General features: G+C 42.8%; 1 protein-coding gene across 2 annotated transcripts in view; it reads right to left on the bottom strand.

The window, feature by feature from the left end:
• The window catches only part of vps41 (VPS41 subunit of HOPS complex), a 66,595-nt gene that overhangs the window by 13,259 nt on the left and 36,888 nt on the right, over positions 1-16,448 (bottom strand). The window contains exons 10-17 of one of the 2 annotated variants that reach the window (XM_061921484.1): positions 14,474-14,540; positions 14,309-14,406; positions 14,100-14,232; positions 10,303-10,418; positions 8,308-8,426; positions 8,160-8,241; positions 8,000-8,092; positions 3,542-3,669 (exon numbers count right to left, since the gene is read on the bottom strand). In XM_061921484.1, the coding sequence (XP_061777468.1) occupies positions 3,542-3,669; positions 8,000-8,092; positions 8,160-8,241; positions 8,308-8,426; positions 10,303-10,418; positions 14,100-14,232; positions 14,309-14,406; positions 14,474-14,540 (836 nt within the window). The remainder of the gene's footprint in view (positions 1-3,541; positions 3,670-7,999; positions 8,093-8,159; positions 8,242-8,307; positions 8,427-10,302; positions 10,419-14,099; positions 14,233-14,308; positions 14,407-14,473; positions 14,541-16,448) is intronic. The other variant, XM_061921485.1, reaches the window with a different exon arrangement.

Below are 16,448 nucleotides of genomic sequence, written 5' to 3'. Positions count from 1 at the left end.
TGCTATGGCTATGAATAGCGTCAATAGCTATTCGCTCAATAGCTTCAGTTTCTTCTTCAATAATTTCATACTCCAACCATCTGTTTAAATACATGCGTAATCTGTTGAATCGCTTAAGTCGCTGAAATCCGAGTTTGAATCCGAGCTAATGACACTATATCTTGCTGTGGTATTCCCATTGTTTGTTTACATTGGCAGCACTGTGTGACGTCACATGGAAATGGCCAGTGTCTTCGCAGAGAGCGAAAATAAGGCACTTTAAAGCTTTATTTAGGGATATTCTGAGACCGGTAAAATTTGGAAAAAAACTTCAAAAAATACAACAAGCCACTGGGAACTGATTTTTATTGTTTTTAACCCTTTTGAAATTGTGATAATGTTCCCCTTTTAAAAATTGGTCTCCTCAGTTCCCAAACATTTACTGAGTGTTGTTAAAAGGAAAGGCCATGTAACACAGTGGTAAAAATGCCCCTGTGACATCTTTTTTGCAATGTGTTGCTGACATTAAATTCAAAGTTAATGATTGTTTGCAAAAAAATTAAGTTATGGTTAAAAAGTTAAAGATTGTCACACACACACTCTAGGTGTGGTGAAATTATTCGCTGGATTTGACCCATTACCCTTGATCACCCCTCTGTGAGGTGATGGGAGTAGTGAGCAGCAGCGGTGGCCGCGGCCAGGAATCATTCTTAGTGATTTAACCCCCAATTCCAACCCTTGATGCTGAGTGCCAAGCAAGGAGGTAATGGCTCCCATTTTTATAGTCTTTGGTTTGACTCGGCCGGAGTTTGAAGTCACAACCTACTCTAACCACTAGGCCACTGAGTAGGTTACACAGTTGGAACATTAAATATCTTATAAAATAATTTGCAAATCATTGTGTTCTGGTTTTATTTACCATTTACACAACATGCCAACTTCACTGGTTTTGGGTTTTGTATAATCACAACTCTCACTATTGCTATTTTTAGTTCACTTTTTTCCCCCAATGATATCTCTACCACATGCAGTGCGTCAAAGAAAAGGAAAGTGACATGGTAAAACATTCCGAAACTGAACAAAAATGCCCATTAGCCGCATGATCACTCTATTTGCTCAAATGCGGCGACCATCATGAAGGATGTTATTGAAAATGCGACACAACCTGCTTCAATTTTACATTGGGGCGGTATAGCTCGGTTGGTAGAGCGGCCGTGCCAGCAACTTGAGGGTTGCAGGTTCGATCCCCGCTTCCGCCATCCTAGTCACTGCCGTTGTGTCCTTGGGCAAGACACTTTACCCACCTGCTCCCAGTGCCACCCGCACTGGTTTAAATGTAACTTAGATATTGGGTTTCACTATGTAAAGTGCTTTGAGTCACTAGAGAAAAAGCGCTATATAAATATCATTCACTTTACTTCACTTCACATTTAAAAAACACTTTAAGACCAATGTCTTGAAAAAATATATCACTCTTGAATCAACATAGTAGTTAATACTATGATCATCCATCCATCCATCCATCATCTTCCGCTTATCCGAGGTCGGGTCGCGGGGGCAACAGCCTAAGCAGGGAAACCCAGACTTCCCCGTCCCCAGCCACTTCGTCTAGCTCTTCCCGGGGGATCCCGAGGCGTTCCCAGGCCAGCCGGGAGACATAGTCTTCCCAACGTGTCCTGGGTCTTCCCTGTGGCCTCCTACCGGTTGGACGTGCCCTAAACACCTCCCTAGGGAGGCGTTCGGGTGGCATCCTGACCAGATGCCCGAACCACCTCATCTGGCTCCTCTCGATGTGAAGGAGCAGCGGCTTTACTTTGAGTTCCTCCCGGATGGCAGAGCTTCTCACCCTATCTCTAAGGGAGAGCCCCGCCACACGGCGGAGGAAACTCATTTTGGCCGCTTGTACCCGTGATCTTATCCTTTCGGTCATGACCCAAAGCTCATGACCATAGGTGAGGATGGGAACGTAGATCGACCGGTAAATTGAGAGCTTTGCCTTCCGGCTCAGCTCCTTCTTCACCACAACGGATCGGTACAACGTCCGCATGACTGAAGACGCCGCACCGATCCGCCTGTCGATCTCACGATCCACTCTTCCCTCACTCGTGAACAAGACTCCTAGGTACTTGAACTCCTCCACTTGGGGCAGGGTCTCCTCCCCAACCCGGAGATGGCATTCCACCCTTTTCCGGGCGAGAACCATGGACTCGGACTTGGAGGTGCTGATTCTCATTCCGGTCGCTTCACACTCGGCTGCGAACCGATCCAGCGAGAGCTGAAGATCCCGGTCAGATGAAGCCATCAGGACTACATCATCTGCAAAAAGCAGAGACCTAATCCTGCGGTTACCAAACCGGAACCCTTCAACGCCTTGACTGCGCCTAGAAATTCTGTCCATAAAAGTTATGAACAGAATCGGTGACAAAGGACAGCCTTGGCGGAGTCCAACCCTCACTGGAAATGTGTTCGACTTACTGCCAGCGATGCGAACCAAGCTCTGGCACTGATCGTACAGGGAACGGACCGCCACAATAAGACAGTCCGATACCCCATACTCTCTGAGCACTCCCCACAGGACTTCCCGAGGGACACGGTCGAATACCTTCTCCAAGTCCACAAAGCACATGTAGACTGGTTGGGCAAACTCCCATGCACCCTCAAGAACCCTGCCGAGAGTATAGAGCTGGTCCACAGTTCCACGACCAGGACGAAAACCACACTGTTCCTCCTGAATCCGAGGTTCGACTATCCGGCGTAGCCTCCTCTCCAGTACACCTGAATAAACCTTACCGGGAAGGCTGAGGAGTGTGATCCCATGATAGTTGGAACACACCTTCCGGTCCCCCTTCTTAAAGAGAGGGACCACCACTCCGGTCTGCCAATCCAGAGGTACCGCCCCCGATGTCCACGCGATGCTGCAAAGTCTTGTTAACCAAGACAGCCCCACAGCATCCAGAGCCTTAAGGAACTCCGGGCGGATCTCGTCCACCTCTGGGGCCTTGCCACCGAGGAGCTTTTTAACTACCTCAGCGACCTCAGCCCCAGAAATAGGAGAGTCCACCACAGATTCCCCAGGCACTGCTTCCTCATAGGAATGGTGATACTATGATCAATGTTAATTAAAAACTAAATGTGGGACATAAAAAATAATGGAAGTATAATTGTTTGTATATCGACTATAATTGGCACAAAGGTTTAACACGGATATTCCACATGCCTTTACTGTGTGTATAATTGAACAGTGTTTATGTTGTGTACAAGGTGAATTTATAAAATGTTGTGCAGAGGAAATTTCATCATTTTTAGAAGCTCATCTTGTGATTGACATTGTTTATAGGGTTATGCGCAATTAAGTGTTCAACTTCTGCCTAAAACCTTTCGGTCTGGAAAATTTTCCATTTATGAATGTCCTAACTGTTTGTTTATGTAAAACTGTTTGTTTATTTTGTTGACCACTGACCGAAGAAATAATAAACTAAGATAACTAAAAAAAAACTAACTAATTTCTGATTGAATTTCCAATGTCTGCTTGGCTCCTTGAATGCAACATTTCAGAGCTCACAGTTCAGCCAGAGTGGTGAGCAGGGTGCTGTTGGAGGGCTCCTTCTTCAGGTGGTCCATGACCGCTTGAACGATGGCCATGTTGTTGTAAAGCTCTCCCGGCCATTCCCGGACCAGCGTGGCAAAACCCTTTGACGGGAGGAGAAAAGAAAACATATCAGAATCACCCTAAATCAGTGGTTCTTAACCTTGTTGGAGGTACCGAACATCACCACTTTCATGTGGGCATTCCCCGAACCCTTCTTTAGTGTAAAAAAAAAAAAAAAATGTTCAAATTCAAGACAAAGTTATCTGTTTTTTTACTGGTGCGCAAAATGAACCGTGCATTAACATCCCCTTGTTCAAAGAACAAAATGAACACAGTGCATGAACTTACAACAAATGACACATCTGCAAATCAGATGGAAAATTAGAGGGAACATTGTTGGGGGGTATCCATAATACGGCGATAGGGAGAAGTTTGTATTTACACGATGAGTCGGGTGTGTTCTGACCTCCGCCGAACCCCTGAGGCCGACTCACCGAACCCAGGTTAAAGGGGAACATTATCACAATTTCAGAAGGGTTAAAACCAATAAAAATCAGTTCCCAGTGGCTTATTTTATCTTTGGAAGTTTTTTTCTAAATTTTACCCATCACGCAATATCCCGAAAAACGGCTTCAAAATGCCTGATTTTCACCATCGCTATATCCACCCGTCCATTTTCCTGTGACGTCACTACAAACAAACATGGAGGATAAAACAGAAAGGTATAGCAACATTAGCTCGATTTCAGACTCAGATTTCAGCGGCTTAAGCGATTCAAAAGATTATGTATGTATTGGAACGGATGGTTGGAGTGTGGAGGCAGGTAGCGAAAACGAAATTGAAGAAGAAACTGACGCTATTGAGCCATATCACAACAGACAACAGCAACAAGGACGAATTCGGCGATCGCCTTCTAACCAACGATTGCATCTTTTGACCACTGGTGCAACTGGAATCCGTCGATTGGTATGTGTTTGTTTGGCATTAAATGTGGGTGCAGGGAAAGGCTGGATGCAAATATAGCTACAAATGAGGCATAATGATGCAGTATGTACATACAGCTAGCCTAAATAGCGTGTTAGCATCGATTAGCTTGCAGTCATGCCGTGAGCAAATATGTCTGATTAGCACATAAGTCAATAACATCAACAAAACTCACCTTTGTGATTTTGTTGACTTTATCGTTGGAAATGCATCTGCTTTGAGTGTCGCAGGATATCCACACATCTCTGTGCCATCTCTGTTGTAGCATCGCTATAGTCGGTAAAGTGTGCAGAACAAACGAGGGACTCTCCCATGTTTTGACCACTGGTGCAACTTGAATCCGTCAATTGGTATGTGTTTGTTTGGCATTAAATGTGGGTGGAGGGAAAGGCTGGATGCAAATATAGCTACAAATGAGGCATAATGATGCAATATGTACATACAGCTAGCCTAAATAGCATGTTAGCATCGATTAGCTTGCAGTCATGCCGTGAGCAAATATGTCTGATTAGCACATAAGTCAATAACATCAACAAAACTCACCTTTGTGATTTCGTTGACTTTATCGTTGGAAATGCATCTGCTTTGAGTGTCGCAGGATATCCACACGTCTCTGTGCCATTTCTGTCGTACCATCGCTATCGTCGGTAAAGTGTGCAGAACAAACGAGGGACTCTCGCATGTTTTGACCACTCGTGCAACTTGAATCTGTCGATTGCTAAGTGTTTGTTTGGCATTAAATGTGGGTGAAGTGAAAGGCTGGATGCAAATATAGCTACAAATGAAGCATAATGATGCAATATGTACATGCAGCTAGCCTAAATAGCATGTTAGCATCGATTAGCTTGCAGTCATGCCGTGAGCAAATATGTCTGATTAGCACATAAGTCAATAACATCAACAAAACTCACCTTTGTGATTTTGTTGATATCGTTGGAAATGCATCTGCTTTGAGTGTCGCAGGATATCTACACGTCTCTGTGCCATTTCTGTCATACCATCGCTATAGTCGGTAAAGTGTGCAGAACAAACGAGGGACTCTCGCATGTTTTGATCACTCGTGCAACTTGAATCTGTCGATTGCTAAGTGTTTGTTTGGCATTAAATGTGGGTGAAGTGAAAGGCTGGATGCAAATATAGCTACAAATGAAGCATAATGATGCAATATGTACATGCAGCTAGCCTAAATAGCATGTTAGCATCGATTAGCTTGCAGTCATGCCATGAGCAAATATGTCTGATTAGCACATAAGTCAATAACATCAACAAAACTCACCTTTGTGATTTTGTTGATATCGTTGGAAATGCATCTGCTCTGAGTGTCGCAGGATATCCACACATCTCTATGCCATCTCTGTCGTACCATCGCTATCGTCGGTAAAGTGTGCAGAACAAACGAGGGACTCTCGCATGTTTTGACCACTGGTGCAACTTGAATCCGTCGATTGGTATGTGTTTGTTTGGCATTAAATGTGGGTGCAGGGAAAGGCTGGATGCAAATATAGCTATAAATGAGGCATAATGATGCAATATGTACATACAGCTAGCCTAAATAGCATGTTAGCATCGATTAGCTTGCAGTCATGCCGTGAGCAAATATGTCTGATTAGCACATAAGTCAATAACATCACCTAAACTCACCTTTGTGATTTTGTTGACTTTATCGTTGGAAATACATCTGCTTTGAGTGTCGCAGGATATCCACACGTCTCTGTGCCATTTCTGTCGTACCATTGCTATCGTCGGTAAAGTGTGCAGAACAAACGAGGGACTCTCGCATGTTTTGACCACTCGTGCGACTTGAATCTGTCGATTGCTAAGTGTTTGTTTGGCATTAAATGTGGGTGAAGTGAAAGGCTGGATGCAAATATAGCTACAAATGAAGCATAATGATGCAATATGTACATGCAGCTAGCCTAAATAGCATGTTAGCATCGATTAGCTTGCAGTCATGCCATGAGCAAATATGTCTGATTAGCACATAAGTCAATAACATCAACAAAACTCACCTTTGTGATTTTGTTGATATCGTTGGAAATGCATCTGCTTTGAGTGTCGCAGGATATCCACACATCTCTATGCCATCTCTGTCGTACCATCGCTATCGTCGGTAAAGTGTGCAGAACAAACGAGGGACTCTCGCATGTTTTGACCACTGGTGCAACTTGAATCCGTCGATTGGTATGTGTTTGTTTGGCATTAAATGTGGGTGCAGGGAAAGGCTGGATGCAAATATAGCTATAAATGAGGCATAATGATGCAATATGTACATACAGCTAGCCTAAATAGCATGTTAGCATCGATTAGCTTGCAGTCATGCCGTGAGCAAATATGTCTGATTAGCACATAAGTCAATAACATCACCTAAACTCACCTTTGTGATTTTGTTGACTTTATCGTTGGAAATACATCTGCTTTGAGTGTCGCAGGATATCCACACGTCTCTGTGCCATTTCTGTCGTACCATTGCTATTGTCGGTAAAGTGTGCAGAACAAACGAGGGACTCTCGCATGTTTTGACCACTCGTGCGACTTGAATCTGTCGATTGCTAAGTGTTTGTTTGGCATTAAATGTGGGTGAAGTGAAAGGATGGATGCAAATATAGCTACAAATGAAGCATAATGATGCAATATGTACATGCAGCTAGCCTAAATAGCATGTTAGCATCAATTAGCTTGCAGTCATGCCGTGAGCAAATATGTCTGATTAGCACATAAGTCAATAACATCACCTAAACTCACCTTTGTGATTTTTTGACTTTATCGTTGGAAATGCATCTGCTTTGAGTGTCGCAGGATATCCACACATCTCTGTGCCATCTCTGTTGTAGCATTGCTATCGTCGGTAAAGTGTGCAGAACAAACGAGGGACTCTCGCATGTTTTGACCACTGGTGCAACTTGAATCTGTCGATTGGTATGTGTTTGTTTGGCATTAAATGTGGGTGCAGGGAAAGGCTGGATGCAAATATAGCTATAAATGAGGCATAATGATGCAATATGTACATACAGCTAGCCTAAATAGCATGTTAGCATCGATTAGCATGCCTTGACCATTGATATGTCTGATTAGCACACTCCACGTAAGTCAACTTGAATCCGTCTCTGTTCGTGTTGTTACACCCTCCAACAAAACAAGGTACGGAAAACAGTCAAAAAAACGGAAAATAACAGAGCTGATTTGACTTGGTGCGTGTAATGTGTTTGAGAAAATGGCGGATTGCTTCCCGTTGTGACGTCAAAGGTGAAAGGTCATTGCTCCGACAGCGAACAATTGAAAGGCGTTTCAATCGCCAAATTCACCCTTTTAGAGTTCGGAAATTGGTTAAAAAAGCATACGGTCTTTTTTCTGCAACATCAAGGTATATATTGACGCTTACATAGGTCTGGTGATAATGTTCCCCTTTAAGAACCACTGCCCTAAATGCTGACTGTGCACAAGACGCACCTCGTAGTCCGTTTTGAGGAAGTCGTGCAGGATCATCTCATAGATGGCCGGTCGGAGGCGCAGGTCCCCTCGGGGAAGATACTGACTGATGGCCTGCAGAGGAGGTTTCACAAAGTTCCTTCAAGTCTTCAAACAACCAAACTGTTTCATCCTGACCCACCTTCAGTTGTCCGATGGTCTTGAATCTGTACACCTCATTTTCCCACAATTCCATGTTTTTGCCAAGGATCTTCTGACACTTCCTGCAAGACGACCCACACACACTGAACGTCTCGCACGGCGGTGACAAAAAGTGCAGTCAAAGCAACCTTGCAGCGGCGTCGTAGTCGCCCCTCTCCACCAGGTGGTTGATGTAGGCCATCCCGATCTTCTGCACGTCATGTCGCTTGATGTTTTTGAAGCTGATCTCCGCCGCCATCAGCGCTTCCTGACCAAAGCCAGAAAAGGAGACAGAAAATAAATATGATAACAAGAGAGGCGGATAAATGCTTTAAAATGTAATATTGGAAATTAACGGTATCGGTTTCAAGTAAAATAAACAACTTTTTAAAACGCTGCTGTACGGAGTGGTACGTATCCGGTAAAACCCGGACGTAGGGAGCAGTACAGTTGCGTCTCCCAGTCAGCAGTCGCTCCCCTGCCCCCTCTCACACACATAACACAGTAGTTGCAGCACGACTGCAGCATGAGAGATTTATTGGCGACGCTTGATGACCTCATCAAACCTCCGCAAGCGGAGCATAACAACAACAAGAGTGTGTTGTTGCCGGTGCTGTAGCCGTGGCTAACAAGCGAGCTCGCTCGGTGACTGACTAACTACACCTAGTAAGTCTCACCTTAAAACTCATTTGTATACTCTAGCCTTTAAATAGACTCCCTTTTTAGACCAGTTGATCTGCCGTTTCTTTTCTTTTTCTCCTATCTCCCACTCTCCTTTGTGGAGGGGGTCCGGTCCAATCCGGTGGCCATGGATGACGTACTGGCTGTCCAGAGTCGGGACCCAGGATGGACCGCTCGCCTGTGTATCGGCTTGGAACATCCCTGCGCTGCTGATCCGCCTCCGCTTGGGATGTTTTCCTGCTGGCTCCGCTGTGAACGGGACTCTCGCTGCTGTGTTGGATCCGCTTTGGACTGGACTCTCGCGGCTGTGTTGGATCCATTATGGATTGAACTTTCCCAGTATCATGTTAGACCCGCTCGACATCCATTGCTTTTGTCCTCTCCAAGGTTCTCATAATCATCATTGCAACCGACGTCCCACTGGGTGTGAGTTCTCCTTGCCCTTATGTGGGACTACCGAGGATGTCGTAGTGGTTTGTGTTGTGGTTTATGCAGCCCTTTGAGACACTAGTGAATTAGGGCTATATAAGTAAACATTGATTGATTGATTGTTATGGTTTGGGATTATTTTAAAGTGTGTCTGACGGATAAAAAACTGGCAATTTGCAATGACTGCAAAAAGTTGGTTATGCCAGGAGCAACCAAGACGTCTTCCTTTAATAGGAGCAATTAGATCTCCCACCTCTTCAAGAATCATAAGGAGATACACGATGAATACAAGTGGAAGATGGATAAAAAGCAAACAGCGAAAAAAAAGTAGTACAACACAGTTGTCGCTTAAAGACTCCGCCGGGAAAACACAAAAATACAACAAAAAACACCCCAAGGCGAAAGCCCATTTTGTGGTCAGGGACAACTGAAAAGTTACGGTGGAGTTTGATGTGGCTAGTCTGCCCTGCTTGGTGCACACTTTGCAGCCTGCAGTGAACGGAGGTGCCCTGTCTCAACGCAGCATTTCAGAAGCTCTGGCTGACTGCTAGGCCACTCCAAGAACTCACCACCAGCTTGCAGCACATTTGTGTTACTCATACAAATACATTAGAGCAGGGCAGATTGAGCCCAGTTTATAATTTCCTGTTATACAGTATTCCAGGCAGTCTACTAAAGGAAGACTATGTTATTGTGTACTTTATTACTCTAGTATACTCTGGACTGAAGCTGTGTGCCTTCATTGTTTTTGTAGCTGTTGTTTTAAGGCATGTTAAAACAAATAATGCACTTTGTGACTTCAATAATAAATATGGCACTTTTTCCATAACTTGAGTTGATTTATATTGGAAAACCTTGTTACATTGTTTAATGCATCCAGCGGGGCATCGCAACAGAATTAGGCATAATAATATGTTAATTTCACGACTGTATATATCGGTATCGGTTGATATCGGAATCGGTAATTAAGAGTTGGACAAAATCGCCATTATCAGACATCTCTAGTGATAACTCCTCCATCCTCCCACACAAACCTCATATTTCTTCTTCTCCAGCAGCCAGTCAATATGGTCGTCCTGGTCCCGCTCCTTGGCCACCACGATGTCTTTGGGACTGATGATGTAGAAGAGCGACTCTCCCTCCGAGTGTTCTACAATACAACACAACGCTTTCGTTACTTGCCACCATCTTACAAGTATGCTAACTAGGGCTGCTAATTTTTGGGTGTCCCGCGATTCGATTCAATATCGATTCTTGGGGTCACGATTCGATTCAAAATTGATTTTTTTTTTCAATTCAACACGGTTCTCGATTCAAAAACGATTTTTTTTCCCGATTAAAATGATTCTGTATTAATTCAATACATAGGATTACAGCAGGATCCACCCCAGTCTGCTGACATGCAAGCAGAGTAGTAGATTTTTGTAAAAAGCTTTTATAATTGTAAAGGACAATGTTTTATCAACGGATTGCAATAATGTAAATTTGTTTTAACTATAAAATGAATCAAAAATATGACTTATTTTATCTTTGTGAAAACATTGGACACAGTGTGTTGTCAAGCTTATGAGATGCGATGCAAGTGTAAGCCACTGTGACACTATTGTTGTATTTTTTATTTTTATAAATGTCTAATGATAATGTCAATGTGGGATTTTTAATCACTGCTATGCTGAAATTATAACTAATATTGATACTGTTGTTGATAAAATTCATTTTTGTTTCACTACTTTTGGTTTGTTCTGTGTCGTGTTTGTGTCTTCTCTCAATTGCTCTGTTTATTGCAGTTCTGAGTGTTGCTGGGTCAGGTTTGGTTTTGGAATTGGATTGCATTGTTATGGTATTGCTGTGTATTGTTTTGTTGGGTTGATTAAAAAAATAATAATAATTAAAAAAAAATATATATAAGTATATATATATATATATATATTTTTTAATTACAAAAAAATATAAATTTTTTTAAAAATGAGAATCGATTCTGAATCGCACAACGTGAGAATCGCGATTCAAATTTGAATCGATTTTTTCCCACACCCCTACTGCTAACTGTTCCCCTGTTAGCATGCTAATGTTTTACGCTAGGATTTAAGCTATTTATGTATTTTACCTTAATAATCATAGAATGCGGTACTTGGCACCATCTTATAAGTATGTTAGCTGTTCCCCTGTTAGCATGCAAATGTTTTACGCTAACATTTAAGCTATTTATGTATTTCATCTTCAGAATTATGAATTTCGTAACTTTGTACCATTCTAGAAGTATGCCAGCTGCTCATCGAGAGAACTCCAAGAGCGTACAAAGAAGTAATCAGAGCAAAGGGTGGCTATTTTGAAGAAGCTAGAATATAAAACATGCTTTCAGTTATTTAACTTCTTTTGTTAAGTACATAATTCCACATGTGTTCAGTTTCAGAGGTTCAGCAGCCTCCGTAGCAGAACCCCAGGTTCTGTAACAGCTTCTTACCTCAGGCTGTAAGACTCTTGAACGCATCATAATACCGTATTTTTCGGACTATAAGTCGCAGTTTTTTTTCATAGTTTGGCCAGGGGTGCGACTTATACTCAGGAGCGAATTATGTGTGGAATTATTAACACATTACCGTAAAATATCAAATAATATTATTTAGCTCATTCACGTAAGAGACTAGACGTATACAATTTCATGGGATTTAACAATTAGGAGTGACAGATTGTTTGGTAAAGGTATAGCATGTTCTATATGTTATAGTTATTTGACTGACTCTTACCGTAATATGTTACGTTAACATACCAGGCACCTTCTCAGTTGGTTATTTATGCCTCATATAACGTACACTTATTCAGCCTGTTGTTCACTATTCTTTGTTTATTTCAAATTGCCTTTCAAATGTCTATTCTTGGTGTTGGTTTTTATCAAATAAATTTCCCCCCAAAATGCGACTTATACTCCAGTGCGACTTGTATGTTTTTTTCCTTCTTTATTATGCATTTTCGGTGGGTGCGATTTATACTCCAGAGCGACTAATGCTTCGAAAAATACGATAATTCCCTGAATTCCCCCCAAAAATGGATTAACTGGCTGGAATATAAAGACAATATAACATACATCCATAAACCTGGATGCATATGCAAAAGTGCAATATATTTATCTGTACAGTAATGTATTTATTTATACCTGCACCTTATTGCTCTTTTATCCTGCACTACCATGAACTAAAGCAAAAAAATGTTGTTCTTATCTGTACTGTAAAGTTCAAATTTGAATAACAATTAAAAAGGAAGTCTAAGTCTTTTGATGCCTTCAGTGACAATCTGCAGTGTAAATAGTTATGAAAATAAAGAAAATGCATTGAAATGAGAAGGTGAGTCCAAACCTTTGGCCTCTACTGTATAATTTTTTTATGTTGGACACAAAAGGACTTTGAAGACAAAAAACAAAGTATTTAAAGGCCTACTGAAAGCCACTACTACCGCCCACGCAGTCTGATAGTTTATATATCAATGATGAAATATTAACATTGCAACACATGCCAATACGGCCGGTTTAGTTGACTAAATTACAATTTTAAATTTCCCGCGGAGTTTCTTGTCGTTTCTTGTCGCGGAATGATGACGCGTGTTTGTGACGTCTCGGGTTGGAGGGGACACGTTTTCCCAGCACCGATCACGGCTAAAAGTAGTCTCTTTTCGTCACATAATTACACAGTATTCTGGACTTCTGTGTTGCTGAATCTTTTGCAATTTGTTCAATTAATAATGGAGACTACAAAGAAGAAAGATGTTGGTGGAAAGCGGTGAATTGCAGCCGACTGTAGCAACACAAACACAGCCGGTGTTTCTTTGTTTGTTGTGAAGCTTTAATATGGAACAGAGCAGTCAAGCGAACATGTTTCTCTACCACATGTCAACCGACAGGTTTCGATGAGAACATTGTGGTAATAAGTCGGCTCTTACCGTAAACATGAGCGGAGCTTGCGTCCTCCTGCAGCTGTCAAAGAGGCAGCTGCGACTTTCTTGGCTCCTCCATGGCTTCCCTCAGAGACACTGGCGGTCACCACACCCCTCAGACTTTCAGGTATGACTATATAATCTCATTAAAATACTAGTAACACAATAAGCAGATAGGGGATTTTCCAGAATTATCCTAATTAATGTGTCTAATAACATCTGAATCGCTCCGACTGCCCTCGTCTTTTTTTTTATTTTCTTCTAGTCCCTCACTCTCACTTTCCTCATCCACGAATCTTTCATCCTTGCTCAAATTAATGGGAAAATTGTCACTTTCTCGGTCCGAAACGCTCTAGCTGCTGGTGGCCATGAATATAAACAATGTGCGGATGTGAGGAGCTCTACAACCCATGACGTCACACGCACATCGTCTGCTACTTCCGGTACCGGCAAGGCTTTTTTATTAGCGACCAAAAGTTGCGAACATTATCTTCGATGTTCTCTACTAAATCCTTTCAGCAAAAATATGGCAATATCGCGAAATGATCAAGTATGACACATAGAATGGACCTGCTATCCCCGTTTAAATAAGAAAATCTCATTTCAGTAGGCCTTTAAATGAGTAATAGATAGTTGTTGTTTTTTTACTTGTGTAGTTATTGTGTATTATTGACTTAGTTTTGCTCAAACAGTGGTACGCCATAAAAAAGAATAAGGAACTAGTTTGAATGTTGTGTTGATTTTGTTAAACCGTCACAACATTATAGTTATTACATGCGATCGGAATTGTTATCGGCCTATATCTGAATCGGCAGCATAAAACCCAGATGGGAACACCCCTAGCTGTGACACAAAAAGGAGCTTTCAATTAACGCCCCTAAAGAGTGTTGTCCCTGGCCCTCACCAAGGCGGTAGTCCCGACACTCGTTCTCCTGGTAGTTGCGCACGGTCAGTGCATCGGAGGAGATCTCCTCACAGCTCTCAGGGAGAGGCTGGATGATGTCCAGACGAGGACGCGCCAGGAACTCCTCGTCCTGCTCCGGGGCACAAAAACTAAAAGTTCATTCAGAGATTTCCCCAGACGGAAGAACAGGTCCAGGTTGGGACAGCTACCATGTGCTCAGGGTTCTCCTTCACAAAGAACAAGGTGACCAGCTGATCTGCCAGCGGCGCCAGCCCGCTGATGAAGAACTCCGCCTCGAATGCAGACACTGAAAGGCCAAAGTGTAAACTCTCCATGTGATTCAGTTCTTGAGGCTTCTCATGCTCTGTCCTCACCTATTTCCACGTAACGACTCGGCAGATCTCTCATTTCCGTGGGATTGCGCTCCTTTACCACACAAATCTGTCCAGGAAGAAGCAGAATTACACAAAACATTTCATAGAAACATACAAACTACGCCTTTCGTCCATTAGGGATTTTCAATGACTTTGTTTACATGCACTAATGCTGCCTTGCTGGGAACGAGGTCACAGTGTTCCGGTCCCGATGTCGCAAATCTAGATGGCCTCATCCACAAAAGCTTATTTTGCGCTTGCCTTGTCTGAATATCAACAATTTATGGGAAAATTGTTAGAATAATTATGTATATATTATCACACAACTTTAATGCTTAAAGGCCTACTGAAATGAGATTTTCTTATTTAAACGGGGATAGCAGGTCCATTCTATGTGTCATACTTGATCATTTCGCGATATTGTCATATTCTTGCTGAAAGGATTTAGTAGAGAACATCCAAGATAAAGTTCGCAACTTTGGTTCGCTGATAAAAAAGCCTTCCTTGCCTTTACAGGAAGTAGCAGACGATATGCGCGTGACGTCACGGGTTGTGGAGCTCCTCACATCTGAACATTGTTTACAATCATGGCCAATAGCAGCGAGAGCGATTCGAACCGAGAAAGCGACGATTTTCCCATGAATTTGAGTGAGGATGAAAGATTCGTGGATGAGGAAATTGAGAGTGAAGGACTAGAAAAAAAAAAAAAAATCCTAGAAGGCAGTGGGAGCGATTCAGATGTAATTAGACAAATTTACTAGGATAATTCTGGCAAATCCCTTATCTGCTTATTGTGTTACTAGTGTTTTAGTGAGATTATATGGTGGTACCTGTACAACCTAAAGGTCGGTCCCGCACATTTCTTCAGCACCAGTCGACGGGTAGTGGCGATGCCAATCTCTGCCCTTCGCAAGGGACCCTCTTCGAAACACGATCTTTCAAAATGATCGCTGCATAATACACTGTACTTTGTGTGTGTGGTCCAATCCAACCGTGTTCGCTTGACCGCTCTGTTTCATAGTAAAGCTTGACTGTCATCTTTCGGGAATGCGTTGCTGAAGCCGGTCGCAATACACTGCTTCCCACCTACAGCTTTCTTCTTTGATGTCTCCGTTGTTCATTGAACAAATTGCAAAAGATTCAGCAACACAGAAGTCCAGAATACTGTGGAATTTTGCGATGAAAACAGACGACTTAATAGCTAGGAACGATGCTGGAACAAAATGTCCTCTGCAATCCGTGACGTCACGCGCACACGTCATCATACCGCGACGTTTCAGCAAGATATTTCGGCGCGGAATTTAAAATTGCAATTTAGTAAACTAAACCGGCCGTATTGGCATGTGTTGCAATGGAAAGATTTCATCATTGATGTATAAACTATCAGACTGCGTGGTCGGTAGTAGTGGCTTTCAGTAGGCCTTTAAGGGCCGTTGCTATAGTAATTATCAATTGTGCTGAAGTGGTATTTTTCTAAGTCCGTGCAAAGCTGGCAATCCAAAAGATTGCAAGCCAGTCTGGTATCATTGTCTGTGTCCAGGAACGGACTGCTGACTGCCATGGCCGAACATCGCCGTGACGCAGACAGAGCAGAGACAAGGCGATATCACCAGCGTCAACACATTTGCATTTCTTGTATAATCGTATATTGTGTCTAACTGGAGTTGTCGAGATTACCCCCTTCCCTCAGCGACAGCTTCAGTGATGTAACCAGGGACCTCCCAAATAAATACAGGAAGCACGCGGGCTGGACTTGTAGAACGTAGTTTGGGTCTGTAACCAAAATACAGTCATAAACACATGTCTCCTCCATCCATCCATTTTCTACCGCTTATTCCCTTTGGGGTTACGGAGGGCGCTGGTGCCTATCTCAGCTACATTCGGGCAGAAGGCGGGGTACTCCCTGGACAAGTCGCCACCTCATCGCAGGGCCAACACAGATAAACAGACAACATTCACACTCACATTCACACAC

This window comes from Nerophis ophidion, linkage group LG15 (assembly GCF_033978795.1).
Source record: "Nerophis ophidion isolate RoL-2023_Sa linkage group LG15, RoL_Noph_v1.0, whole genome shotgun sequence".
Taxonomy (NCBI): domain Eukaryota; kingdom Metazoa; phylum Chordata; class Actinopteri; order Syngnathiformes; family Syngnathidae; genus Nerophis; species Nerophis ophidion.
This window is presented reverse-complemented; position numbering and strand designations above follow the sequence as displayed.